Source organism: Dromaius novaehollandiae, chromosome 15, assembly GCF_036370855.1.
Source record: "Dromaius novaehollandiae isolate bDroNov1 chromosome 15, bDroNov1.hap1, whole genome shotgun sequence".
Classification (NCBI taxonomy): domain Eukaryota; kingdom Metazoa; phylum Chordata; class Aves; order Casuariiformes; family Dromaiidae; genus Dromaius; species Dromaius novaehollandiae.
In genome coordinates this window covers 16,707,655-16,734,375 of record NC_088112.1, presented here as the reverse complement: position 1 = coordinate 16,734,375, position 26,721 = coordinate 16,707,655, and the positions used below count along the sequence as shown (strand labels likewise).

Sequence of the window (26,721 nt, the reverse complement as noted above, 5' to 3'; positions counted from 1 at the left end):
GGATGGTGGCAGACAAGAGTTGGATTGGTTTGAGGACTTTTTTTTTTTTTAATAAAGAAAACAAATAAAAAGGTTGCTGGAGGTATAAAACCATTCCAGATGGCACCATGTCAAAGTAGGTAAAAATCTGTTCTACAATATATCTGCAGCAGGCAGCACTCTTGGCAAATCACAGGGGCCGAGTCCTACCCAAACCTCTTTTTCAGAGGCCCTGGAAGCCGTCCTCACCAAGTCTCTGCCCGAGACTGTGTCACCTCTATGGGCTCAGTCCTGACAACCATTTGCCTGTCCTGGTCTACCACCTCCCCAGGAAACTCACTTCAGTGCTTTACTGCCCTGGGATGCTTTTCTTACCTGCTTCTTCCTCTCCAATTAAGAGAATCGGGTCTCCACACCAGGCTTCCAGCTGATCGTGCCTTGTGCCACTTTGCAAGGGGCATTTCAGAGCAAAGGCAGTCTTGCAGGAACACCATCTTGGTTCAGAGGCCTGCTGCCCTCACAGAGATGCTGCATCCACATTTACTCTGAGCATCAATGACCATTTGTGTAGGGGGAGGTCAGTCTTAAAAACGACTAGCCAGGTCTGTCTTTCATTTACAGGAGCCGTAAAACTGCCACCTGGCCAGTGGCTTTACTGCTGTGGATGATGCTGGTGTCAAAGAAGTTTGGTGCAGGAGCCAGCTGGCGCAGAGCCAGTTTTATATTTAATCTTGCCTATAAATACAAATAAAGGTTCTGTATTTTGAGTGAGTGACAGACACACCATGGACATTATTAAACCTTCCAAAAATAAACCTCTGCCAAAGTGAAGGGAGCCAGATTTTTCCTGGAAAGTATCAGCATGGGGAAGGGGAGGGGGTGGTAACAGAGCAGCCCCTCTGCTGTGCAGGCTCTGACCAACAGTCCTCTGCGTCACGGAGACGGTTCGTCTCTTCTTGCTGTTTGCTTGTTTTAGCCCCAAAAATGCCCATGCAGCTCCTCAGAGCAGCTTCATGTCCATCCAACATTAAATCAGTCCGGAGCGTTCAGCTCCCCAGTGCTCTGGGAGCAAGGCCTCTGCCCTCAGGGAGCAGAAAGATTTAGTGGATGGTGCTGTAATAATCGCTGCCCTGTCCACACCCCTTCCACCATCATCTGCCTGTCCCCTTCGCAGAGGGTGGCCAATCTCTATTTGGGGTGGTGGAATGGGCCACAAATCCACTCCTGGGACGCTACATTTCACAGCTGCCGTGTTAACTAAAACCACCATCAATTTCAGCTTAAGTGTTAATGCACTTCATGCATAAACTTCACCCTTTCTGCCAGCCTTGGAGGGGTGCTAATCCCTGGCACTGGGCACAGCCAGCAGTGCAGTGCATGTGTGAGCATCCTGCAGTATTGGGTGGCTTCTCTTTATCTTCTTGCAGAGCTGTACAATGATGCAATAGCCCCAGCCCTTCTTTTCTCCCTTTTCTCCTTCCCCAAAACAGCACTTTTGGCATTCCTTGCTTCATGGAAAAGGTCCAAAATACACACCCTATGAAACAGCCAAGCAGCAAATTCAAGTATCAATCTGTATTGCAAATATTTCATGATCACTAAGCTGACTTTGAGATTTTCACGAGTCTCAGTTGCACTGGGTACTTCAGGTTCACAAGACTGCAGGACAATATGTTAAAGCTAAGGCTCTGTCCACTCCTCTTGGATACAATCTCTGGGCACTGCATGTAAGAGGACGGATCACCCCCAAGAAGGTGGCAGGGCTTCCACAGACACCACTTGCCTGTGTTTGAAGCAGCGGTGTCTGCTCCATCTCCCAGACACGGTTGTGTCCTCCACCCAGCCTAGTTCAGTTCTCTTTGGTCCCCAGGTGGTTTCCCTGGTCCGGTTCGATTCTGGGTTTGGTTCCTGGGCATGGCTCCTCCACCTGACATGGCTCGGTCTGGCTCCTGGGCACAGCTTCTCTGGCCTCGTTTGGTTCCCAGTGTGGTTCCTGGGCATGGCTCCTCCACCTGGCCCAGTCTGGTTCCGCGTTCTGTTCCCCCAGCCCCGTTCAGGCCCCAGTTTGGCTCCCGTGGCCTGGTTGGTTTCATTCCTGGGTGCAGCTCTCCCTGCCCAGTTCAGTTTAGTTGCCGGGAGCATTTTCCCCAGCCTGGTTCAGTTCCAGCTTTGTCCAGGTACAGCTCCTCTGCCCAGTTCGGTTCCTGGATGGCTCCCCTAGCCTGGCCCAGTTCAGGCCTAGGTACAGCTTGGATTTCGGTCCCAGTTAGCTCCCCTGCCCCAGTTCAGCTTTCAGCTTGGTGTGGTTCCCAGCTCAGTTGCTCTGGCCCAGTGGGGTTCTGTTCTGGTTCCACTCGGCGCTCGGGCTGGCCCGCTGCAGCTCCTGGCGCAGCTCCCTGGGCCAGCCCGGCTCGGTCCAGCTCCCGGCCTGGCTGTCCTGGTGGGCTCAGCTCCCGATTCGGCTTCTTCGGCCCAGTTCAGGTCCCAGCTGGGTTTGGCTCCCCTAGCTTGGTTCAGTGCCCAGCTCAGCTGATGGTTCGGCTCCCCCAGCCTGGTTCAGTTCCTGGTTCGGCTTCCCTGGCTCTGTTTGGGGCCCAGTTCAGCTCCCTCAGCCTGGTTCTGGGCCCGGTTCAGCTCCCTCGGCCCGGTTCAGTTCCTGGTGTGGGGCCGGTTCAGCTCCCCCAGCCTGGTTTGGACCTGTTCAGCTCCCTCAGCTTGGTCTGGGGACCAGTTCAGCTCCCCCAGCGCGGTTCGGTTCCTGCTTCGGCTCCTCTGGCCTGGTTCAGACCCGTTCAGCTCCCCTGGCCCGGTTCGGGGCCCGGTTCGGCTCCTCCGGCCCGGTTCGGGGCCCGGTGTGGGGCCGGTTCAGCTCCCACAGCTCGGTTCGGACCCATTCTGCTCCCACAGCTCAGTTCAGGGCTCAATTCGGCTCCCCCAGCCTGGTTCGGTTCCTGCTTCGGCTCCCCCAGCCTGGTTTGGACCTGTTCAGTTCCCCTGGCCCGGTTCAGGGGCCCAGTTCGACTCCCCCGGCCTGGTTCGGGGCCCAGTTTGGCTCCTCTGGCCCGGTTCGGACCCGTTCAGTTCCCCTGGCCCGGTTCAGGGGCCCAGTTCGACTCCCCCGGCCTGGTTCGGGGCCCGGTTCGGCTCCTCCGGCCCGGTTCGGACCCGTTCAGTTCCCCTGGCCCGGTTCAGGGGCCCGGTTCGGCTCCCCTGGCCTGGTTCGGGGGCTGGTTCAGGGGCTGGTTCAGGGCCTGGTTTGGCTCCTCCGGCCCGGTTCGGAGCCCGGCTTGGGGCCGGTTCAGCTCCCCCAGCCTGGTTCGGACCCCTTCAGTTCCCACAGCTCGGTTCGGGGCCCGGTTCGGCTGCCCCGGCCCGGCCCGGTTCCTGGCTCGGCTGCCCCAGCCGGGCTCGGTGCCCAGCCGCGGGGCCGCACTACATTTCCCAGCAGCGCCCGGCGCGGCGGAAGAGGAAGTGACGCGCGCGGGTCAGCGGGGCCGCGCGGGCATGTGGCCGGGCCGGGAGCGCCCCGGGGGCTCGCCCTGAGCGGGCCGGGGGTGCCATGGCGGCGGGCGGCCGCGGGCAGCGGGAGCTGCTGGCCCTCATCCACCAGCACCTGCTGCGCGGCGGCTACGCCCGGGCGGCCCGCGAGCTGCAGGCGCAGCTGGGCCAGGTAACGGCGGCGGCGGGGCCGGGCTCGGGGGGCCGCGCGGGCCTGGAGCCCCCGCAGGGCCTCGGGTCCAGCGAGCAGCCACCGGGGGCCCGGGCCCGTCCCTGGGGCAGCGCCGAGGCCTGTACCTAGATACGCGCCTGTGCACGTGTGCGCAAATATATATGTTTTTTTATATATATATATACACACATATATATTTATATATATCTATATATATATATATGGACTGATTGATCTGTGTCTCCGCGGCGGCGGCGCGGGGAGGAGGCGGGTCCGCCGCGCTGCAGCCGGGCAGAGCTCCGGGAGAGGAGGGCTTTCTTGGGAGCGCCCGCACGTGGGGAGGAAATGCTCCCTCTTTCCCCCAGATTCCTGGAGGGACCCGTGCGGTCTCCGGTTTTCCTCTTCGCTGGCCACATCCTGCAGCGGGGATGGCGACTGACTTGTGTGCTCTCTGCTTTCACAGAAATTGCTTCCTTCCCTGACGACCTCTCTGGAGGAGATCTTTACCCACTGGCAAAAGTAAGTCTAAGGAGGAAATTGCTCTCAGATGGATTCCAGACCGTGGAATTTGCAACCAAGCTGTATTACACTTGTGATCTTTATTTGTTGGAATTTCCTTTTGTCAGAGTATTTTCAATAGTAAGTGTGCTCGGGAGACTTTCCTGCCTAGGCCCTGCTTTCGGATAGATTTATTTCAGATGTTAAAGAGAAATTAAATTAAAATTTCTTCAGCTCGGGGATAAGTCGTTACTCCATTTTTGAGAAGCTGGTGCTGTTCTTGCCTGTTGGGATGATACTGGAGTATTACTAGGGTGAGAGTCACGCTTCACTGGCAAAAAGTCTTCCCCAGTTTCATTTCACTTTCTTTTTCAAAGTCATGTGCTTTACATGGATGTTGACACTGGCCAGTGTGGGCTGAACATGTGAACTGCCTGTGAGCAGAGGCTGCTGAATCAGAACTGTTAAAGCTGTTACAGGGATGTTAGATCTTGACATAGGTCATATAACTTAGGATTTAAAGGAAGGCATGTTTGGTTTCAGCCTGCCCTCGCATGTGCATACATGTTTGGTCCCAGTGACTTCACACTTATCCTACACCTGTGAACGTCCACAGCGATGAAGCTTTCACGTTTGCAGAGTGAGGTGATATTTGCACCCACTCTGTGTGCTGCTTGCTTTGTTTTGTCATAGAAGTGCAGCGCCGCAGAGCCAGGTTAGCAGGGGATCAGTGTAGTTGGCTTTCTGTGCCTGCAGAGTCCGGCCTGTGCTGTGGAGCACTTGGGTGAAGATGCTTTTCAGCCTGGCTGTGCTAGTCGCCTTGGAGGGTGGGTGTTTGCTCCAGAGGTATTTTCTGCTAGAATGCCTTATGCCTGGGGCTGTCCTGTTCTTGCTCTTTTGTCTCCACAGTTTTCTTAACTGGGCAGGAGAGATGCTGTGAAACCAGGTGAAGATGTAACAGTGTGGAACTGGGCTTGTGCTTCCTCCCTCTAACAACTTATTGCTCTCTTGGGTATTGATGCTGAGTGTTCTGTGTGCCAGATATCCTGGGCTCTGCTGCACACCCTCCCAGACACTATTACTTTTAGATTGTGGAGAGCAACAGGGACTCGCATCACATTTAGCTCTTCTTTCTCTGGTGTCACCCTTATGTCGTAGTTCCACCTGACAAGTCTGCCTCTTATTCCTTGTCTCCCCTTGTTGCTTTATCTGGGTTGGAGTGAAAATGGGGGATGTACTGACCAGCTGTTTGGTTTATCCAGGAAGCGCCCCGCTTAGCTGAAGTGCTCTCGTGTGGGTGAGCTGTGATTCTCACATCTTGTTTTCACTTCACAGGCTCTTGGCCTGAAAATGCCTTCCCCAGATTCTGTGCTGCAGCTCTTCTCCATCTAGCTGAGGTCATCCTTGATGCTCTCCTTAAACTCTTTTAAAGTGAATTTAACAGTTGAGATTTGCAGTTATTTAAGAATGGCCTCCCTCTAGGGCTACATTTAGTCCTGGAGTCCACTGGAAAGACAAGCAGAGCTGCCTGATGCCTGGGTGAGGTGGCAAAGCTGGACTGACTCAGCCCCAGAAGCAGCAGGAGCAGTTAGAGTAATGCAGGAGTTATATGCTCCAGGCTGCTGTAGGGCCAGTGCCTGAGGGCGGGCTGTGCTCCTGCACGCTGCATCCCTGAGCCCCAGTCAAATGCAGTGTAAACTCTCACAGTAGTCTCTGTATTGTTAACTGCCACCGAATCAGGAATATAGTAGCTGCCTGCATGACTTGCCCTATATTTTGTTGAAATGATTATTGGAGTAGTTGCAGGCCTTGTAATAGCAAATGTTCCTTTGGCTGAGCCTGCCTGCAAAAGAGTTGCCGATACAGCTATGCCAGTGAAACCCTCTCGTAGTATAAACAATCTTTACTGGCCAAATCATTAAATAACCTTATTTTTATGTCAGATGAACAAATAAGCTAAATTGTCAGAAAAGTGTTGTGTGGGCTTTTTTTTTTTTTTTTTTTTTTAATATAATCGTATATGTGTAAGGGCTTTTACTGGCATAGTGTTGTGTGTGTGAGCCGTACATGGACATATGTACCAGTCATTGTTACCCTGCTAATAAAGCAAAAGTATTACTTGTGTTTTCATTTGAAAGTAACAGCCATGTCTTATGTTCTCCTGGTATAAGTAGGAGTCAGCCTGGAAACACCTCTCTCCATCTTAATGCTTTAACCCAGGTAAACAGCTTGGATGATTAATACTTGTCTTTGGCCCTTTCTTTGCTATCTTTCAGTACATTTTGTAGGTCCAGCCACTTCCTTTCGTAAACATATTTGCACACTAACTTTTATCTCATTTTGTCTCAAGTGCCCAAGTGCAAACAGCTTGTGCAGCCTCTACATTCCCTTGTCATGGCCTCACAGAGTACCACGACCTGTCTGGGGCTTGCTGCTCTAACCCTGAGACAGCATCAGTTGATTGCTCTGTCTGGCTATAGCTGTTTCCTGGACACTGAATTTGTTCTACAGGTTGCCTTTGCTGCGTGGTGAGCATCAGCCTGACCAAATACGTTTTTACTTCTCTGCTGATGTGAGAAAGATGCTTTCTTAAAGTTTGTATCCAGTATCTCCTTGAAGTGTTGCAAGGATATATTGCTCTCAGGAGTTGCCTGAGGAGGACAGAGATGTATCTTGCAGGTTACCTATGGATCTCTTCCATCCTCTCAGGAGCTGTGGAGGAATGACAGTGCTTGTCCTGAGACTTGTGTCAGACCTGAGAGTGGCTGAATTAATGAGTGCTCAGATTTGTTCTGTTTTCAAGAGCTGTTCCCCTTTTTGACACCTGCTCTCTATTCTTACCAAATCTGTTTCCTCAGGACTCCCTCGAATTCCAGGAGAAGAAAGGTGACTGATGTGGAGACAGCCATCCCAGAAAAGATCAGAGTTCCTGATCCCGTGAGCAGCTCTGAGAGTTCAGAGAAAGAAGAGGATGAGAAAGAGAAGACAAAAGCTGTCAAGGGTAGGAGCCTTTTATCTCCCCATGTTTTTACTGAGTAGGACTGTGCAAGAGCAGCCCAATTTGCTTGGCCAGAGAAAATGCTTGTAAAATGATAGCTATTCCCTGATGCTTCTAGGAGAATAGAACAACTAATTGAGCATCTCTGTCTCTGTAGAGTTTCTGAGGAGCAGAGATGCCTGCTAAAGCTAGCAAAAGCCTGTGGTGTTAGGAGCTAGGTTTAGATTGCTTCTGCAGAAAGAAAGTCAAAGATATAGGGAGAAGGTATATCTCTTTGTCTTTGCTCCTGCTCTCTTTTTCCTTTCTTCCTCTCACAGAGTCTGTTTGATTGGTGTGGATGAGCATAGGTCCTTGGAGAAGTGTTTCCCCTCTGAGATGGATGTGGCTGTCCCAGTCACTGCCCTGTAACGATGTGTGTTTTTGCCCCCCATTGGCCCATGTCAGAGTCTGGCACTGGCAAACCCACCCCAAAAGCAGTGTAGGTTAGTGTCTCTGGGGAGGCTGAGCTCAGGGATGCTACTCAAGTTTGAGCAGAGCTGTATCCTGCTGGGTATAGATCAGTGCTGAAGCAAGTGCTATCACCTCTCTTGCTATCACCCCTTCCAGCCCTGAAAGCTACAACACTGTCTGGATTCAGCACTCGCCAGATTTCCAGCTAACTTGCATTGGTACAGTCCTGCCCCTTAGGGTCTGTCCTGTTCCCAGCATCCATCACTGATGGGTTAGGACAGCAAGTTTGACAGTGTCTCACACTAGCCTGGTGTCTGCACCCAAAGCTACCACCCTCAAAAGTCCATCCAAGAGTCTGTTTTCTTCATCTCAATCTAGGCTTGCTGAATAGAAGCTCAGCAAGGTTCCCTTTTCCCTGGACTTGTTGAATGTGTGAAAAGGTGTCTTTGTGTTGTGGTAGAATCAATAGTTATGGTTCACTGGGGGGGAGGCGGGGAAGGGATGAGTGTCCTTACTTGGGTGAAGCCTTGGGAACCTGTTGGTCATCAGTTGTGGCATCTCTTGGGCCAGCAAAGGAAGGTTTGCCTCACGGATGAGGGAAGGAGGGCTTTCTGGTTGGTCTGGAAAACCAGTTCCCTCTGAGGTGGGAATGGATGCCTGAGGCAGCTAATGTCTGAGGCATTGGCTTGAATAGTCTAATAAGAAACAGTGTCTGAAATGTTTTGGCTCAGTCTGTGCTGCAGACCAGCCCTTGGAAACATGTAAATCTTGGCAGGTTTTTCTCAGTTGTGGGGAGAAGAGTGGGTTGGAGGAGCAAAGTGCCTGCCTGTTGCAAGGGCAGGTGCAAAGATAGGACCCTGTCCTGTCTGCTGGGGCCTTCCCATGGACCAGAGACCATCTTGATGGGAGGCATCTCTCACATTACTGCTCTGTGGCTCTCTCCTGTGCTGCAGCCAGCATTCCCCTGGTCACAAACTCAGCAGTGAATGTAGAAAGCAGTGAGGATGATGACTCTTCATCAGAAGAAGAGACGCCAGCTGGAAAAGATGCAGTTATGGTAAGAGCATGCTTGTCTTGGCCTTGGGGGCTGATGGTGTTCTGAGGCCAGGGCTGTCCCAGCCTCTTTGGCACATGTAGTATTGTGGGCTGGGGTGGAATTCATATTTAAATGACCCTCCTATGCTGGCATAAGCCTTCTCATAGATATCTGTCCCCCAAGCACCTCTGTAAGGAGTTGCGTGGCTTGCCCAAATGCCAAAGTGCTGTTTAAGGTATGTCATATCAAGTTTAGCCCTTTATTTGTCTCTGGTCTTCTAACTTCTTTTGTTTCCTGTAGGCGAAGCCAGCTGTGGTTAGTGGCAAAGCTGCCAACTCCCTGCATTCTCCTAATAAAACCGCTGCTCCGGCAGACAAGGCAGTGGTGGCCTCTGCTGTGCACAGAACTGTGGTCTCAAATAAGCAGAAGCCCAATGCGCCAGCTGCGTCTGCACCTCCGGCCAAGGCTGGACAAAAGCTGGCCAGTCCTGAGAAGCTGGGACATGCAGTAGCAGCCCCGGGCAAAGTAGGTCAGAGCAAAGCACCAGTAACGACCAATGCACCAGAGAGCTCTGACAGCAGCAGCTCATCGGAGAGTGAAGAAGAGAAGGAAACACCAGCAGTGAATCCAGCAGCCCCCAAAGTGGGTAAGGAGCCTGCAGGCCTGGGTGAAAGCATGTGTGCTCTGGTTTTGCTGCGCGTCAGGTCTGAACTGTGCCAGCAGTATGCTGCTTTCAGCTCCCTCGCTGGAAAGCTCGGAGCACGACGTGCTGCCAGGAATACTGCAAGAATATTGCAAAGCAGGCAGCTCTGGAGCTCCATGGGATGAATCCAGCATGCTTGCTCGCATTTAGGGTGCTACATGCTGTAGTTAAGAAGTTTGTCTGCATCTCCAGCAGCATCCCACGCTACAGCACTGGAGATGATGGTGTATTTGGAGAAGATGCAGTACTAATACTATAGATGCTTTCAGCTTTCTGGAAAGGCATTTCAGCATTGTGTGTTCAGTCCCAGTTGCAAAATGAATGTTTGTTTTTGTTTTTTTGAAGTCTTTAAGAAAATCCCTTTTGCTGTTTTGGAGATGAGGGAAGGAATAGAAAGAACCTAGACGCTCAGTCCTTGTCTCCTTTTCAGATAAGATGCAGCCAGGCTAAGTGCTCCTTCAGGAAGCTTTGTCTGCCTGGGCAGCTGCCCTTAAGGTCTGAGACTAGCCAGGAGGGATTTCTTGTCTCTGCCCACACTGAGGAGTGGTGCTTGCAGGCAAATGTGTGTGTGTGTGTTTGTTTGTTTTCCTGGAGAGGCTATTCCCAGCAGACCACCAGTACTTTCAGTGAGACTAGGCCCTCTTCCCTGCAAATCTCCTTAGCCTCTCTCTGCTGCCTTTTTTTTTTTTTTTTTTTTTTTTTTTTTTCCTTCTGTCTTCAAAAGCTGCATTAGCATCTCACTTTGGGAACTCAGAGCTGGCAGCAGCTGTGACATCTCCTCGCTTGTGTTTCAGAGCTGAAGCAGGCAGCTGGGGCAGCTGAGAGTAGCAGTGAGGAATCAAGTGATGAGACATCCTCCGAGGAGGAGCTCACAGCTCCAACAGTCCAGGTAACCTCTCCGACCCAGGGTCCTTCTTTCTAAGAAATCACTTCCCTAACCTTGAAGGGGAGAGGAAAATGCAATGAGAGCCCAGAACTGCTGCAGTCTGTCAACACTCTCTTCCCTGGGCGTGTGGGATCCACAAACCTGAGGCCATGGAGACACACTGTGTGACTGAGAGCCCCACCAACCCCTGCCAGTCAACCACTTCTTCCCAGTGCCTGAAGCAGAGGGAAAGTCTTTGATCTGTAGGAGGTGACTGGCATGCAATTCCAGACTTACTGCAAATGCAGGAGAAATGCAGGCTGGTCAGACAGTCCCCCCAGAGGAAGCTTCAGATGCTCTGCTGCCCATGGGTCTGAACAAGCCTACCTGTTACCCTAGCCAAATTGGCCAAGTGGCCTGGCTTAAAGCAGGCTCCAAACAGCTGCAGCTATCAACCAGTTTCTTCCCTCCTAAAAATGTAAGATGTTACCTGATACCCTGATCCTTTTCTTTCCCCTGTTCCCAGGCAAAACCAGCTGTGAAAGCAGTGCAAGTTAATGCAGCACCTGTGAAAAGCATGCCTGCCGCTCCAGTGTCCACCAAGAAGAGCGCATTAAAGCAAACAGCAGTGGCACCAAACCAGGCCAAGCTCGGATCAGCAACGGTTCTTGGGGCTGCAAAGCCTGATGACACTTCAGAGAGCAGCGACTCATCAGACAATGAAAATGAGGAACCTGCATCAGTAACCCAAGTGCGTCTGTCTGAGACTCAGTCTTTCCTTGCGTTCCTCTCCAAAGCTAGGAATTGCAGTGAAGGAAAAATCTCTAAACAGATGCAGCATATAGCGAAGTCATGTTTGCAGGGGGAGCATTTAAAGGCCCCAGAATGTCTTTGCCTTTCTTTTTTTTGGGGGGAGGAGCAGGATTTGAAGTTAAAATTCAATCAGTGCTGTTAAATGTAATAAAAACAGCAATTCCTTTCCCACTTGAAGAGGCAAATTGTCATGGCTGAATTTGCCTGTCAGCTATAAATTGTGATATACAGTGTCTAATTTGGCAAGCTGTAATGCAACTTGGTTTCCCTGCTGTGGAGAGTGCGGAGCGCTATAACTTACCTGACGGGAGGTGACTGGTAATATCTGAAGGCTGACAAGGAGTGTCTGGTCTTGCTTTTTCCTCTTTGGAGACTATCCCCAGACAGCTGGATGAAAGAATGCCTTATCTTTCCTGCCAGCATTTCCTTCAGCATTTGCCTTTTGCAGGCGGTGCTGAAATCTCTTCCGTTGATTCCAGTCTGAGTATATGAATTGTACCACTGTGGGATTCACTTTGTTTCATGCTGTTCTTATCTTGTCCAGACAAAGCCACCTCCAAAATCCTCCCAGGCCGTCCCATCCCCAGTGAAACCCACACCGGCAGCGTCACTCTCCATCAAAGCAGCTCCAGCAAAAACGCTTCCATCAGCCCAAGGGAAGCCAGCACCAAAACCAGCAGTGCCAAAGCAGGGCAAAACCGGGCTGGAAAGGACTGCTGTTCCCACAAAGCCTGCTGAAAGTACGAAGCCCGTGGAGAGCACTGACTCCTCAGACAGTGAAGAGGAGGAACTCTCTGTGCCTGTCAGCCAGAAGGTTGGTGATGCCGTATTCAAACTCAATTTTGAAAGATGAAATGTGCACAGAACAGTAGTTCAGCCATTACATGCTACTGCTGATCTCCTTGAAACTCCAGTAGCACATAGTACTTTGCATCTTATCTCTCTTGGGAAGGGTCTTTGTTCCTACCTGGAAACAAGCATGGCCAGCTCTTCTCACTCAGATGTGGCTTTGTTTGCCTGTTATTTTCACCTCTTTGTCTCACCACATGGAGACAAAGAACTTCTTGGGGGATAGTTGAGGGTTACCAAATACCTGGCCCTATGCTGGAGCTTGTCTGGCTCTTCCCTGATGCAAAAACTGTTGCAACAGGAAAGCTCAGATGAGGGGTGGTGTCCCAACAGCAGCCATAGTCCATGCATAGCAAATAGGGAAAGAGGGTGAGGTGCCCCTAATCTATTTGACACAGACTGGTTTCACTCCACTCATGCTTTGCTCCTCTGAGGGGTCACTGACAGCTTGGCCCTCCTGTAAGGGGATGTTTAGTCCCTTCTTGAGAGAAGGTCCATGAACCCAGAAAAAGCTTGGACTTAGATGGCTCGAGTTGCTGAGAGACAAATCCTTTCCCGAGAGCATCCCCCTACCTGTGCAGGGTGGGAGTTGCTGTGCTTCTGGTTGATGAAATAGGGCCTTGATAATCCCAGGTCCATTGTATGGAGACCTCCTGCATTGACTCTGAGCTGCAGGGCCTTTCGGCAAGTGGCCTGAAAGTAGTGTTTCCGAGACAGCAGCTATTATTTGCTAGGGAGGCAGGGAACCTGGGGGCAGAGCCTCACGTGTCCTTGCAAGGAGGCTCTTTGTCAACACGTCCTTTTGGTATTGACAGGCAGGAGCCAGAGAGACTCTGCATTTTGTCTTTATAGCCTTGGCCTGCTGACGTGGGTGGAGGGGGGCGCATCTCTAACAGTTGGCTCTGTGCTGCTCTCTTCCTGCATGATTGTATGTGAAGATACAGCTCTGGGTGGCAGGAGCAGCTATTCTGATAGCTCTGCAATGGGTGCTCGCTCTAAAACTAACAAGGCTCGTCTGTTTTAGTGGGGTTGGAGGTGAAGGACCTGCAGGGGTGGGTTTGTTCTCCCCAGTATTGATTTGAAGCTGGCAACAGCAGTTAGATCTCTGGCTATTTAACCACTTCTTCATCTTCCTTCTTCAAACTGGTGATTACCCTTCACCTAGCACAGTCAGCAGGGAAAAGCTTGTGATCAAGGAAGCTCTATTTTTGCCAAACAGGCTGTTTCTCCCTATGTTAGCAGCCTGCAGGCAGAGACCATGAGCGAAGCCTGAAGTTAAACCATTAGGCTTATCTGTGTCCACAGTCCTGTCCTCCCAGTCAAACTCTTCTTAGCTCATCCTCGCCATCTGCTACTTGGGCATATGCTAACCACTGACTTACTGTATCCTGCAACTTCCTCTGGCTTCTGTGCAAGATCCAAGCAGATACAGAGCGTTGGAAGCTGCTTCATCTTTCCCTGTGGGGGTGGATTAGCACAATTAAAATGAACATCATGCCTAAATTGAACTGCTTAATTGGTATGTTTACCCCTGAAGACTCAGGAATATTTAGTCAAAGAAGTTGACAAGGTGTTTGCATGTTTTTTTGGAGAATGGTGGTGGTGGGGGAACAGTTTGGACTGACCTTAAAGATGCTGTGAGCTGCTTCTCTTTTGGAATCATTAATTCTGCTTTGCTTCCCCTTTCCTGGACATTGTGGGCTAAAAATGGCACTAGATCCCTCCATGTGCAGGCTCTGGTTTCTGCTCACCAGTGTTGGGCAGGAGATACAAATACATGTGTATGTTGGGAACCTGTGTGCTTCTTGATCATCCAAGGAAACTTGTACAGGCTGCGCTGGTGGTAGCTCTGCCTGAAAGTTTTTATCACAAACTGCAGGTCCAGTGAGGGGAGGCCAAATCTCCAAAGAGATGGAGGGTCTCTCCCTCTATCCTGCTCCCTGAATCCTGTCCCCACTCCATGCAGGTGGCAATCCTTCCCTTCCCTGTGTCGTGACACAGCTGAGCTATTAGTCCCAGTTCTAATACACTGGCAGCGCTTCCACTGTGCACAGGCAGCAATGGAGTGTAATTGTTATAATTTGCTCAGCGCACGTGGCTTGGCGTTGTTTCCCCCCTCTCTTGTCATGCAGAATTGCATGATGCAAATGGACCCAGCGGAGTGGCAGATGGGTTGTGTGGCAGCTGAGTCATCATTCTCGTACTGATCTGCAGGCAGCTCCTGCTTTGGGGGCTGGGGAGGGAGAAGGAAAAACGGTTTCCTCTTGAGTTATTTTCCTCCTCCTCTCAGTTACCGTAGGTACCTGTTACTCTAAGATGTCAGAAATTTGGGTGTAATTCAGCCTGTCTGGGGCCATGCCATAGGATGTGGCACCAGTTGGCTGTCTGGCAGGGACCGAGATGAGGCAGGTGGAGGGACCTTGGCATCCACCTGGGAAGGTCTGAGGAGTCTTCCAGCCGTATAAAACTTATGGTGGTTTCTCTGTGGGTACCACTGCGTTCTTTCTGTGTCAGGCTGCCTCTGTACGATTCTTCTGCAGCTCTCTGCCAATCTTTTATGAATTGTAGAAAACAAACCAGCCCTCACACTGTGCACCTGAGCAGAGGCAGAAACCAGTCCTGTTGCGATGAAGGTCTTAGAAGTGAGCGAGTAGGGTTTGATCTCGGTAGACTCTCTTCCCTTGGGTACCAGTGCTTGCGAAGGAGAGGGAGGGGGCTGATATGTTCAAGTAGACCATGTGAATTTTTGTCTGCTTCAAGTAGTTCTCTCTTCACCATTGCAAATCTGGCCTCTCTCCTGGAGATAGTGACTCACTGGTATCAAAACAAAACAGACAAGTGAGGTTTGCAGTCTCCCCTCCCCAAGTGCTTGTGGAGGTTTCTGTTTCTCTAAGCGGAGTCAAAATGTGCTTGGCTTGTTCAGAGAGCTGTTCTGTAATGGGATAAACATGCAGATGCTGTTGTCTGTTTAGTGTTTGGCTTGGAAATGATAAACACTGCCCCAGTGGCAGCCCTCAGCGGGTCTGTGCCAGGAAGCACGATAAGATCCATCCTTCTGGGAGGCTGCTAGGCTGCTGCTCTCGGCTGCTGGCCAGGAGCAGCCCCCAGATAGGCCAGCAGTGCTGAGGTACTCAGCTGCAGGTTGAGAAAAGGGGTCTGAGGTGGGAGGAGAGTCACTGGGTTAGCAGCATTGCAGGGCTGGGAAGGGGGGATTGCAGTGACTGTGCAGCAGGGCAAGAGTCCCTTTTCCCTTCTTGCAGGAGACCCTGGGCTGTGAGACAGAGTGCCGAAGTGGGCTGTCATCATGTGTGGGTTGGATGGGTCTTGTCTGCCCTGGCAAGTGTGGTGCTGCTCTCTGGCAGAACAGCCCAGAGATGAGCGATGAGTGGAGTAGACTGAGTGGGTGCAGAGCACCGCGAGCTTGAAGAATATCTACGGGTGGTGAAGTTACCAGAGCTCCCAGCAAGCTCTCCTTCTCTCTCTGCCACCGCTAGCCTGCCGAAGCATGCAGGAGAGATGTTTGCAGCCCTCTGTTCAAGCTGGGAGAGAGGCCAGGAAGAGGACATCTTACCTGGCCAGTTGTATGTCTAGTGCTGCAATAACCATGTCTTCCTTGTACTGACACACCAGCTTCTTGGGACAGTGGCTCATGGCCTGTCTTGGGTCCTGGATATCAGTAGTGTTGGCAGGTGCTGTAGAAAGGCACAGCCCAAGTGAGTTATAGGGTTTTTTTTTATTGTTTTCAAACTCTTTTAGATCCGTTAACAGGTTAATTTCCAAGGGGTTCAGTCATATTCTTGCCCTGGGTATGTTTCTGCCTGCCTTTCACGTTCCCAAGCTCCTGTGGCAGCCTGTCTCTATGCTAAGCTCTCCAGCAGCTCTAGGGAGTAACTGCTCCGATACCTTCTTTAAATCTTGCAAATATTTTGGCAAAAGGCTTTCTGGTTCCTACGGATTCCCCAAGCTAGGGAGAGGTTGTGCTCAAATGAGAGGCTTCTTTGGAACAGGAGCTTGGGGGTTGGGGTGTTGCTCTTCCCTTCAGACTCCTGTCCAGCCTGTCTCAGCCTCATTAAGGAATTGCAAGACTGCCTGAGGTACTGCTGGGTGAAGTGAAAATGAGGTATTGAGCCCCATGAAAACCTTTGAGGAGTGGGTTTGTTAGCGCTCTGATAGCATGGGACTTCCCTCAGTCCCTCTGGGCTTTGACTTGCTGCATCCTAGGTGAGCTGCAGTAGGTAACCCAGGACAGTCACTTGAGAGGCTTGACTTTGTGGCCAGTCAGCAACCTGCTGCCCTGGGTTAAGCTGTTCCCTTTCCTGGCTGCCTGCTGTTCCCAGCCCTGGAGTGGGATCTGAGCCAGCGTATATCATCAGCTCAGTCCACTGTGCTACTGTAACTGGTGGGTGAGGGCTTGATCTGGGAGCTGGAGAGGCTGAGTACGGAAGGACTGTGCTCCTGGCTGCCCTGGGGCAGCAGCTGTCCTGGCTGACCTGCCTGCCCCTCTGCTAGAAGGCTCCTGAAGTCTCGTTGCAGTGCGATTTATGAGCGCTGTTAGCCCTGCACACTCATGAGATAAAATGCACTTGGGCTTCCTGTCAAAGGCGCATTGCTAAATGCAGTCGTATGCATTTTCAGCAGCTCGGTCCAGGCAGTAATTGAAGCCATTTCAATCTTGACACACTGAGGATGGAGTGAGTGTTAGCAACAGCTGTGTTAGGGCAAACCAAAACCCATCTTCAACTGAGACCGCACTTAAACCCCTGAACAAAACCTATAGTAACACTGCATTTCTGGGTCTATGTTTTTTTTCTTTTAAGAGATTAACAGAACAGCCTGGACACGTTCCCAACCTGAGCCAGGCTGCTAAAGTTGCGGGGCCTGAAAAGGCAGTGGGAGGCACCTTGAAAAGCCAGACCTCAGAGAGTGGGAGCAGTGACTCATCTGACAGTGAAGAAGAGACCCCCGTGGCACAGAAACAGCCTCCACCAGCTGGTAAGGCTCCTTCTGGTAGTGGTCAGGACCTCTTGCCCTCTTCCTCCTGGGTTTCCTTCTCTGCCCTGCCTGCAGAGCTGCCCTGGCCGTTCTGGACAGCCAAGGAGAGCAACTCTTGCTTATGCTGACAATCTCTCATGCTTCTCCTTCAGTGAAAACCAATGCTGTGCCCAAGCCGACAAGTGCGAAGAAGGCACAAGCTCCAGCCCCGGTGCCAGCCCCAGCCCCTCCGCCTGCAGAGAGCAGTGATGATTCCAGTGAGGAATCAGATTCAGAGGAGGAAATAATCCCCCCTTCACAGGTAAGGAGCTGCTGATCTGCAGGGCATGGGCACTGTTTGCCCCCCACACTCATGAGATAACTCATCTCAGGACTTGCAAGATGATAGTTGGTGGGTGATGAGTGATAGAGAGAGGACCTCTCCTGTTGGCTGCGTCAAGGCTTCCTGGCAGCATTCCTGGGTCTCAGTGACCCTGGTTCTGGGTGCATGTCTCAGCCTCAGCAAGCTTGCTGTGTGAGCAGGGGAGGGTGTGACTGTTTTGGCAGGAACATGACTAGATGCATGAGCCCAGACCTTCTAGACTCTGTCTCCTTTACCCTAGTCCTAGAAATGAAATGGGCCAGAAAAGCAGCCAAATCTTTATGGACAGTGTTTCCATGAGCCACGTAGCTCCAAGGCAACCTGCACCCTGCCTTCTCCCAGCTCCCCCTTGGTGTGGGGTGCAGCTGGAGGACTCTAGACTCCCACTCCACCACCCACAGGAGGCTGGTGGGATCTGTCCTAAAGAGTAACACAGTGGCTGTGCTGCCTTTCAGCCAGAAAAGGAGTCAGACTCTTGCCTTAGAGAATGGAGGTGACCCCGTGTCGGCGCAAGGAGCACTGCATCGCTCTGACCCCTGCAGTGTGGTGCTCAGCCTGACCTCCACTTCAGCCCTGGAGCTGACAGCTGGGTCTTGCTCACAAGTGATCTCTGATCCCACACAGTGGGGGTGGTCTGAATGTTGTGGAGTCAATCCCAGCTCTCTCACTTGATTCTCTTCATGTCTCTGTACCTCTGCTGTGCTTTGAGCCCAGGAAAGAAAGCACACGAGGAAGCCTTGACTGGGGAGTGTGGCTGCCGTTCCTGCTTGGTGGTGGTTTCTCCACTGCAAAAGGGAGAGGTGCTCTGAGCACTTCTCTTCCCATGCATATGCATCCGCTTTCTGGTCAATGCCCTTGTTGGGAGAGGGGGATTATATGCATTCAAGGAAGCCCTTCCCCATGTTGGCCTGATGCTGTGGTTGGTGAAAAGGCTGCCTTCTCCCCAGCTGGTGGGCAGGCAGCCAGCCTGAGCAGTCCTTGATTAAAGCTTGTTTGTAATACCAAGATTGTATAAAATAACGCGGTTGCTGTAACTTGAGCTGTGTGCAAGACGGCTGAAAGCGCACGTTGGATTGGCGCTCTCCGCATCGTGGAGCGTTGCTTTCCTTTCTGAAGGCCAGATGTTGTGTGTGAGAAATGTCAGCCCACAAAGGCCCAGCTTGTCAGAGATCTGGGGAGGAACGGACACAAACCAGGAGGCTCAGCGCCCCTCCATCGCTGCTGCTGCCTCCTCTGCTGGCATTTGTGCCTTGGACCTGATGTCAGTGTCTGATTTCCCCCATCTCTGCTTCTGGCTCTCCTGGTTTTAACCCCTCTTTATTTAGTTTGATGAGACACTTCAAGTGTCAGGAAACACAGCTGCTTCTTGTTAACTTGCTATCTAATCCATGGCTTGCTTGTGAACCTGAGGACAAATTTGCCTTATGGTTGGTGTCCCCGCTTTGTCTGTGTAGCCAGTTAACCCTCGTGCAATATCTGAGTGTAGGAGTCATCCTGGAATCCGAATCCCCATCCAGCAAAATAGCATTTGCATCTTGCAAGTTGCTCTCCTCCTGGTGCTGCAGTGGATAGGTATCTCGCTGGCTGCAAGTGTGTCATGTTTCAGCTGCGCGTCCTCAGTCTGATGCCATCTGGGCACGGAGCTAATGCAGTAGGCACACCCAGATGTGCTGCCCCTCGCGTCAGTGCTCCTGAATCTGCTGGAGGCCCTGCTGTCCTGAAAATGATGGAAGGGGTCAGGAGCTGGTGGACTGGGCTGTGCTTCTATTTCTTTTCCCTCTCAAGCTGTGCTCTGTCCTGACTTTTTCATATCTGCCTTAGAGCCTGTCACAGCAAAACATCAAACCAACCAAGGCTGTAAGTACAGCGGCTGCCAAGGCTAATGCCACGCTACCTTCGGGGAAGGGGATAAAAGCACCTGCTGCCCCACCAGCTTGCAGAGTATCCGAGAGCTCAAGTAGCGATTCCTCAGAGAGTGATGTGCTTGTGGGAGAGGTAATGGCGGAGGAGATGACTGTGGGGAGTCTCCCTGGGGAGAGTGGGCAGACAGGGTGGGCATGCGGGAGTCTGAGGCGTGCAGGCTGCTAGTGAAGTATCCCCCTCTGAGGGAGCATGTGTGGGGGCCTGGGGAGGAGGTGGAACAGGGGGAGTAGTTGTTTTAAACAATATTTTGATATGATGAAGTAAAGCAGATGAGGGGAGGATAGCCCTGTCACCTTTGCTGTTCTTGCCACCCAGCTGGCTGACTTTTTTTTTTTTTTTTTTTTTTTTTCCTCCTCCTTTTGCAATAGCAGTGGGCTGTACAGTCAGGAGCTGCCTACCAGGCCACAGCTCCCTGCTTTGTCTGTGGGTCAGGGGACGTTTGGGGCCTCATCTCCCTGCACGGAAGGTGTTGGGCTAACCTGGACAGGAACTGGAACAGTGTGGCTGAAGGAGAGCCCAGGTGGTCCAAGCCCACCTATTCAGGGCTGCTTTCTATAGTTCATGGGAATGAGCAGTTGCTCCTCCTTTCAGGTATATTTCTTCTTCCTCTCCCTAGGTCCTTCCTCCTCCATGCCTGAAGCAGACAGCTCCTACAGGGAAAGCGCCTCCAGCCAACACTGCTGCTCCGCAGGCTGCTTCAGTCCTGAGAAATCCCACTGCTATGCCGAGGAAGCCAGGTCTGCAGCCTGCCCAGGACACCAAGCTGAGCCAGGCCGTGCTGCCCACCCAAGCAGAGGAGACCTCAGACAGCAGTAGTTCCTCTGACAGCGATGAGGAGGAGACAGCCAAGCAGCTCCCCAAACCTGGTCAGTTCTCCTGAGGAGATGCTGTCTGTGTCATGCCAAGAGGTGTGCTTGTGCACAGCCTTAGCCTGGCTGGCAGCACCCAGGCCAGGGTGGGTGTGACTTTTTTTAACCCTATGGGAGATGTCACCTTCACATAGTGGCTGGAAAGGGGTTTCCGCTCTCCAGCTCTGCAGAGCGCTCCTCTTTCTTTGGAGGCAGAAGTCCTCTTGGCAGCAATGCCTGTGTGCTGGGTAGATGAATTCAGCCTCAAGAGGCAGTGATGGGTCTGATGGGATGAACTCTGCTCCTTCAGCAGGTGTGCTGCAGAAACCAGGAGGGACTGAGCCAGCCCACAGCTCCTCCTCGGAGTCCAGCGAGGAAGAAGGGACAGCGTCGCAGGTACTATGCCTGAGCAGGCTGGGATCCTCTCGGGTCTTGCGTCTGGCCCCAAAGCAGGACAGAGAGAGAGGGTCACATTCCCAGCCAGAGCAAGCGGGGTGCTCAGTGAGTTTGCCAGCGGGGAAGTGGGGGCTCTGCAGTGCAGTGCTGTAGAGTAGGGCCTTGTGGTGGGGGAGAGAAAGGTTTTTGAATCTGGGCCCTTAGCAATGCTTCGCTAGGCAGCCAGGGCCTGGGTGCAGGGCTTGTACCTTGCCCTATTGAACGAAAGGATGGGAGGAGGCAGTGCCTTGCAAGAGTTAAACCAGGAGAGCTGGTTTGCAGTGCCAATAGCAGCAGGGCTTTTTCCCCCCACTTTTACTTGTAACTTAACCCATGTCCAAGCCATTAAATTCCCTTTGTAAGTAATGTGCAGGGCGTGCAGCACATCTGCAGTGCATTAGCTGTGCGTGGGTACATGCTAATGGCCAGGAGCCTCCCCCAAGTCCGCTTAACTGGGCGAGAACAAAGGAGCGACCCTGTCACCATCGGCTCTTGCTGTTGTAAGCTCAGCCAGTGCCTGTCAGTGCTGACCCCTTCTCCGGGTAGCCCTGCCTTGCCCTGCCCTCTCTGCAGGGCTGGTGGCTGGCTGAACCGTGCATGGTCAGCCCATGGGTGGCCAAAGGTATGCCCTGCACTTGGAGTATAGGGGCAATAGCAGGGACAGAACTGTGCATCTGGTGTGTAAGAGACTGCCCTGCTGTGACTCTTAGTGTCTGTGCTTTCTTTAGTCCCTCCTCACAGGCTATCTGGGCGTCTCCAAGATGGCAACAGCACCTCAGATACCAAAGACGGTTCCTTCCTTGCCTGCAGGCAAAGCAGGGCAAGGGAAAGCAGCAGTGCCTGCTGCTAACCCCCTCACCAAGGCTTCTGTAACAGCAGCCCCAGGCAACAGCTCCAGCAGCGACAGCAGTGACTCCGACACAGATGTTGAGCAGGTGCCTGCAGTCCACAAAGCAGGTGGGTCCTTCAGCAAGGCCAGAAATCTGTTTGGCCCAGGAGCAAAGCCATGCTGGCAAGGGAGCGGGAGTGTGACGCTGGACTGGGGACTATTCCCGCTATGTCTCTGCTGCAGAGCCCGGCCATGGAGTGCTGCTGCCGTCTGCTGGCTTCCCCCAGCCATGACATGGCCTTCTCCTTGCACACCCTCTTTCACCAGCCGCCTTGCGAGAGCGGGCCTGCAGCTCTTACCCCGTGCCCTTGCCTCTTCCGAGTCCTGCTGTAACTGCAGTAGTTACTGTAACTAATGGGAGCAGACAGGGTTCTCTCTGCAACCTGTGCTCGTGGTGTCGGTGTGCTGCAGTAGCGACAGCTCCTAGTGAGCCTCTAAAAGCAGGCTTAAAGAGCTCCTCTACTACACAGTGCTGGTGTCAAGTCTCCTTGTGGTCTCTCTGTGCTCTGTTCCTTTTGCATGTCTGGAGGGCAGAGAAGGGGAAGTGAATGGGAAGGCCTGTGGCAAAATGAGATGTCCTGCCATTTCTCTGCCTCCCCAGTTGTTGGTGAATTGTAAAATTCAGAGCTGGAAGATGTTTCTGGTCTGGTGTGACCCTCCAGATGAGCTCTGGCTGGGCTCTGAGCTCTGGCCCGCCCTTGAGGCTTAAGAGGGTTGGTTGGCCTTTTTGACAGGTACATCATTAAGTTGTGGAACAAGCTGCTGAGTGGGTGTGAAGTATAAGTAGTTTCAGGAAGGCCCAGGTGCTGGCAGATAAGCCTGTTAAATGTGGTCCTGTAGATACCACTTCTGCCTTGGGAAGTCCCTGACTTCTTAGGGAAGGACTGCTCTATGCTCACCCTTCTTATGCTTCATTTCCCTCTAGCCTAGTCCCTGTTGTCACCTACTTCCCTCTCCAGGTACTTAGTGTTATGGCAAAGGTGTCTTTCTCTGCTGTAGATGAGATACCAAGCAGATTTTACTTTTGGGGGAGAGCTGTGTGCTCCTTTTTAAATGCTCTGGAACTGAGTGGTCTGTGGTGGGTTTGGTTTTTTTTTTGGTTGTGTGTGTGTTTTAAAAACTCCCTGAATTTGTCATCTCTTTCGTCACTGTTTCTGCAGAAGACAAACCCCCGCCGGGGCAGGAAGCCATGGGACCTTCTGGCAAAGAGAAGGCAGCAGGGAAGACAGCACTGAGTCCTGCCAGCCTCAAAGCCTCCCCAGTCAAGAAAGCCCTGACCGTGAAGCAGAATGACGTTGGGGCAAAAGGGACACAAGCAACCCCATTGTCACACACGCTGCTCTCCATCCCAGAGTCAGAGGAGTCAAGCTCAGGGAGTGAAAGTGAGGTTACCACAGCTGCCAAGATCCCTGCGGTGCAAACACTGGGAGGGTTGGAAGAGAAGAAGAAAAAAAAGAAGGAGAAAAAAGAAAAGAAGGAAAAGAAGAAACCCTCCTCCACAGCAGACAAGGCTGTGAAAACACCCAAGAGCAAAGACAAAGAGAACAAGAAGCAGAAAGCCTCTCAGAAGCGGAAACTGCCAGGAGAGGATGGAGCTGTTGGGCAGCCCAAGGAGAAGAAGCGGAAAGGGCAAGCTAGTGAAGAAGTGCCCAAAAAGAAAAAGAAGAAAGCAGCTGGTGACCTGGAGAAGCTGCCAGGGAGCAAGGAGAAGAAAAAATCCAACAAAAGTAAGCATCTGAGCACTAGCCATCACTCAGGGCTGCATTTGCAATAGGCTTTTGCTGCTGTTGCATGTTCAGCCTCTGGTGCAGGACCATGTAAACAGCACCTGCTTTCCCATTAACTTTCTGCTTGGCTGCTGCCCTCTTGGCCCACCCAAAGCCAGTAGCAGATTTTCAAACCCCCACTTCAGTGTGTTTCTGCAGTCTCATCACCAAGCTGTGTTGCAGGCAGCAAGCTTGGCTCCTGTGCCCCTCTCTGTCTGGTGCCCAGCACAGTGGAAACTACATAATGCTCATGCTTGCTGTCCTACTGATCTTTGCTGCTTGCAGAGCAAGCTGATGTCCCAGTGTATCTTCAGTGGCATGCCTTGTTCCTCTAGTGCTTTCTCCTTTCCTGGCCTTTACTGTGGCTGGAAGTGGCTCTCTGGCTCTGGGCAGGCAGTAGTTTGAGTGTGTCTCTGTGAAAGCTCCTGAGGCCTGTTTGCCTTCCACATGTGGACAGTCCACCATCTGTGCTGGGCTTGGGGCAAGTTCTCACTAGTTGCAAGGCATGAAGCCTCGAGGCTGGTTTCTGCCTGCTCTGGGGAAATGCTGGGGCTCTGCAGGATGCCCTGCTCAATGCTCTGCTCTGTCTGCAGTGCAGAACGGCTGTGCTAAACCTGTTGCCTGTAGTGGCTCCAGCATGGCAAATGCCACGTGTGCTAATGGAGATCCAAGCTGCAACGTAGCTGGGGAAGGCAGGCAGAAGATTGCTGTTTCCTCCCTTCAGCCTGATGAGCTGAGGGCATGGTAAATGAAGCCCAGCATTCGTATGCATAGGGTTTTGTGTTAGTCAGAGCTGCCTGAACATGGCCCCTCCCTGGCAGCCTCTTCAAAAAAGATCAGCCTTGATATCCATGCTGTCACCTGTCACCCACTGCTGTTGCCTGTAGGGCAACAGAGCCCCTTCCCTGTCCCTGCTTGATCACAGTGCCTCCTGTTACAACATGGTGAGCTGCTCATTTGAGGGATTTGACTCAGGGTTATTACTGCTGCTTTCAAACCCCAGGAGAAAGGGGAGGATAGTACCAGCCTCTTGCTCACTGCTCCTAATTAAGAGTGCTTCCTGCCCCTGCACACCTCTGTGTAATGCTCTGTTTGCTGCCCTAATGCAAAGGAAATTTTTTTCCTTTGCAGTGCAGACTGCATTTGCAAATTAGAGCTGGTTCTGTGCTGGCTCTTGCAGGCTTTTGCTACCCAAAATAAAAGAGAGAAGATGGAATGGGTGGGCCAGAACTGCTGGGGTTTCTGTTCCGCAGAGATGCAGCCCTTCATTTTGGAGGAGACACGGACTTAACCATCAGTCCTTGTGTGGGCTGTTGCACAGAGGTGAGCTGGAGCCACTTGGAGCGGTTGTGCTGAGCTGAGTCGTGTGTCCATCCTGTGTCAGCAGCTTCCCTTGCTCCGATTTCTCGCATGTGCCCAGCTGCTCTAGCACTGAAGCGGTTCCTCGGAGTGGCTGCACAGCGGGAGGCGGGAAGAAGGGGATCTTGTGTGATTCTGCCCACACTGTGCATGCATGGTGAGATCAAACCACTCTGGCTCGAGGGTATTGGAGAAACAGCCTTGATGACAGCTGCTTTGTGGCTGGACTCTGGTGTCACCTAGAGTTACTGATCTGGAAAGCTTTAGGTGTGGTCAAGGACCTGCTGGGAATGCCCCCTTTCTAACCAAGAGTTTCCTCCAGTGTCAGGTGAAAACAAGCGTTTCTCAGGCAATGCCTTTAGCAGATTTGCTCTCTTAGTTGACTTCTTTCCCTTGCCTAGAAAAAAAGAATGGAAAAGAAAAGAAGAAGAAGGGCAAAAAAGCATCTTCAGAAGGGGAGCCGTTAGCAGATGGCTCTGCTGAAGTTCACAAGAAGAAGAAGAAGGTATGTGCAGGACACTGGAACAGGCTACCGCAGGGGACAGCCTTTCTAAGCAGCACTTGTGGGGCTTGTCCCTGCAGTGCAGCTGGCTGGTCCCTTAGGGATGTGGGGCTGGAGAGAGGAATGGAGCTGTGTCCTCACCATGTGGGCAGTACAGAGGAGGCTGCAGTTGGTTGTGGTCTGGTCTTGGGAGGGGAGGCTCCCTCCTTGGGGAGGCTCCAAGAAGGGCTCATTCCTGTATTTTCCCCCAGGAGGGATCCCTTCAGAGCTCTTGCAGCCTTTCACTGGAAAGGTCAAACTCAGTGGCTGGGTTTGCTGTCAGAGGGCTCTTCCCTGCTACCTCCTATTCATCTAGAGGTGTTTTCAGCAGAAATTGGAGCTCCTGGGGGCTTAGCAGGCTATTGTATCCCATTCCCAGGGCTAGGAAAGGGGGCAGAGGGAGAAAATAAGATGTGTTGCTTGTTATGGACTTTGTTCCTGTGGAGGTGGCAGCAAAGAAGCCTCTGAAGGCTTGTGGTTCTGCTGGGTTCTGCATGTTTGTGGTGCAGATGATACTGATTTATTTTTCTCCCTTTTCTTTTTAGAAGAAGAAAACAGCTGAATCTCAAGAATTGTTGTGAGAAGGTACATGGCCTGCGGAAACTGTCAGTTGGTACCTCTCTGAACAGCAGTAACCTTTGCCAAATTCGGTACTCCTGGGCCAGTCCCAGGAGCACAGTCTACCCGCTAAACAACCACTGTGTGAATCAACTTGGCCTTATGTGAGAGGGACAGGGAGTGGAGCAGTGTAAGGAAAGTCAATCAGCAGTGTGCTGGCTTCTGTTGATGCGGTTGTTCTCAACTATCTCTTTAGCTGCTGCAAACTGGATATCCAGCCTAGATGTTGATGTCCTCTGCCATCAGCAGAGATAAGTGACCTCTGACAGTGTCTGTTAGTCCCTGCTGACCCCAGGGAGCTTGGAAAAGTAATGTGGATTAGATGGTGATTTTTGTAGCCACCTGGAAGTGGACCAGATGAATCTGCTCCCACTCTGCTCAGCTGTAGGCCATTCCTTTCCTCCCTCTCCCTAACTCTTTTAACTCCTTTCCTCAAAGGTACCATGGCCCTGTGATTGAGGATTTATGAGTGAAGATCAAGTGGAAGAGAGGAAAAGGAAGCCCATCAGGAGAATTCCAACTTCTTTTTTTTTTTTTTTTTAATAGTAATTTATAACTCCTCCTTTTAACTGTGACTTTTAGAGCAGAGTGGTATAACTTTCTGCCTCCTCCTGTCCTGCTGGGGCCTGGAGAAGAGTTTTATCGCCCCTCCTGACGGCTCGCCTGTTGCACTATAACTGAACTAAAGGAGGCAGTTTGACCAGAGAAGAGCCAGCTTGCATAAACTGCTTTCCTCCTAGTTGACACCCAGCCATCTCTTTTTCTCTCTCTTCACAGAGCTATATTTTTAAGAGAAACTTTTACTTCTTTTTCTTTTTTTTCCCCTTCTTCCTGTGATTTGTGGTGTCGGTCTTTTTGCTACCTATGGAAGAGAGCTCTTGGGTTTACTTTTTATTCTGACACTGATGACGATTATCCCATCCCTGGAGTTGTGCTGCACAGCTGTGCCCAGCAGCTGTTCTCAGCCAAGGCTGCATAATTTTTTGTGGGGGTTTTTTATGGAAAACAAAATAAAAGAGAAATGGTGAGATTTTGCTTGAGCTGCTCTGAAGGGAAGGGGGGAGAAGCTCTCAGGCCTGGGTTTGACCACTCTTGGCTGTAGTGCTGGGGGAGAGCATGGGGGGCTGG

General features: G+C 51.9%; 2 protein-coding genes across 5 annotated transcripts in view; one reads left to right on the top strand and one right to left on the bottom strand.

Annotated features, from left to right (window-relative positions):
• ARSI (arylsulfatase family member I) overlaps window positions 1-3,444 on the bottom strand; it is a 34,505-nt gene extending 31,061 nt beyond the window's left edge. The window contains exon 1 of the mRNA XM_026122674.2: window positions 355-3,444. The gene's annotated coding sequence lies outside the window, so the exon portion shown is untranslated. The remainder of the gene's footprint in view (window positions 1-354) is intronic.
• TCOF1 (treacle ribosome biogenesis factor 1) lies at window positions 3,417-26,623 on the top strand. Of its 4 annotated transcripts, none has more exons than XM_026122640.2 (18): window positions 3,417-3,649; window positions 4,113-4,168; window positions 7,006-7,148; window positions 8,549-8,652; window positions 8,932-9,277; window positions 10,129-10,223; window positions 10,726-10,950; window positions 11,557-11,826; window positions 16,679-16,853; window positions 17,006-17,154; window positions 19,036-19,209; window positions 19,754-20,003; window positions 20,299-20,381; window positions 21,149-21,377; window positions 22,470-23,036; window positions 24,836-24,939; window positions 25,521-25,560; window positions 26,032-26,623. In XM_026122640.2, exons 1-17 carry the CDS (start codon window positions 3,539-3,541, stop codon window positions 25,554-25,556), a joined length of 3,117 nt encoding a protein of 1,038 aa, XP_025978425.1. In that variant the 5' UTR covers window positions 3,417-3,538; the 3' UTR covers window positions 25,557-25,560; window positions 26,032-26,623. The 4 variants fall into 4 exon arrangements, with proteins under 4 accessions (XP_025978425.1, XP_025978424.1, XP_025978427.1 ...); XM_026122639.2 differs by having other exon boundaries at window positions 20,296-20,381; XM_026122642.2 differs by lacking the exon at window positions 19,036-19,209.
• Window positions 26,624-26,721: the final 98 nt, after the last annotated feature.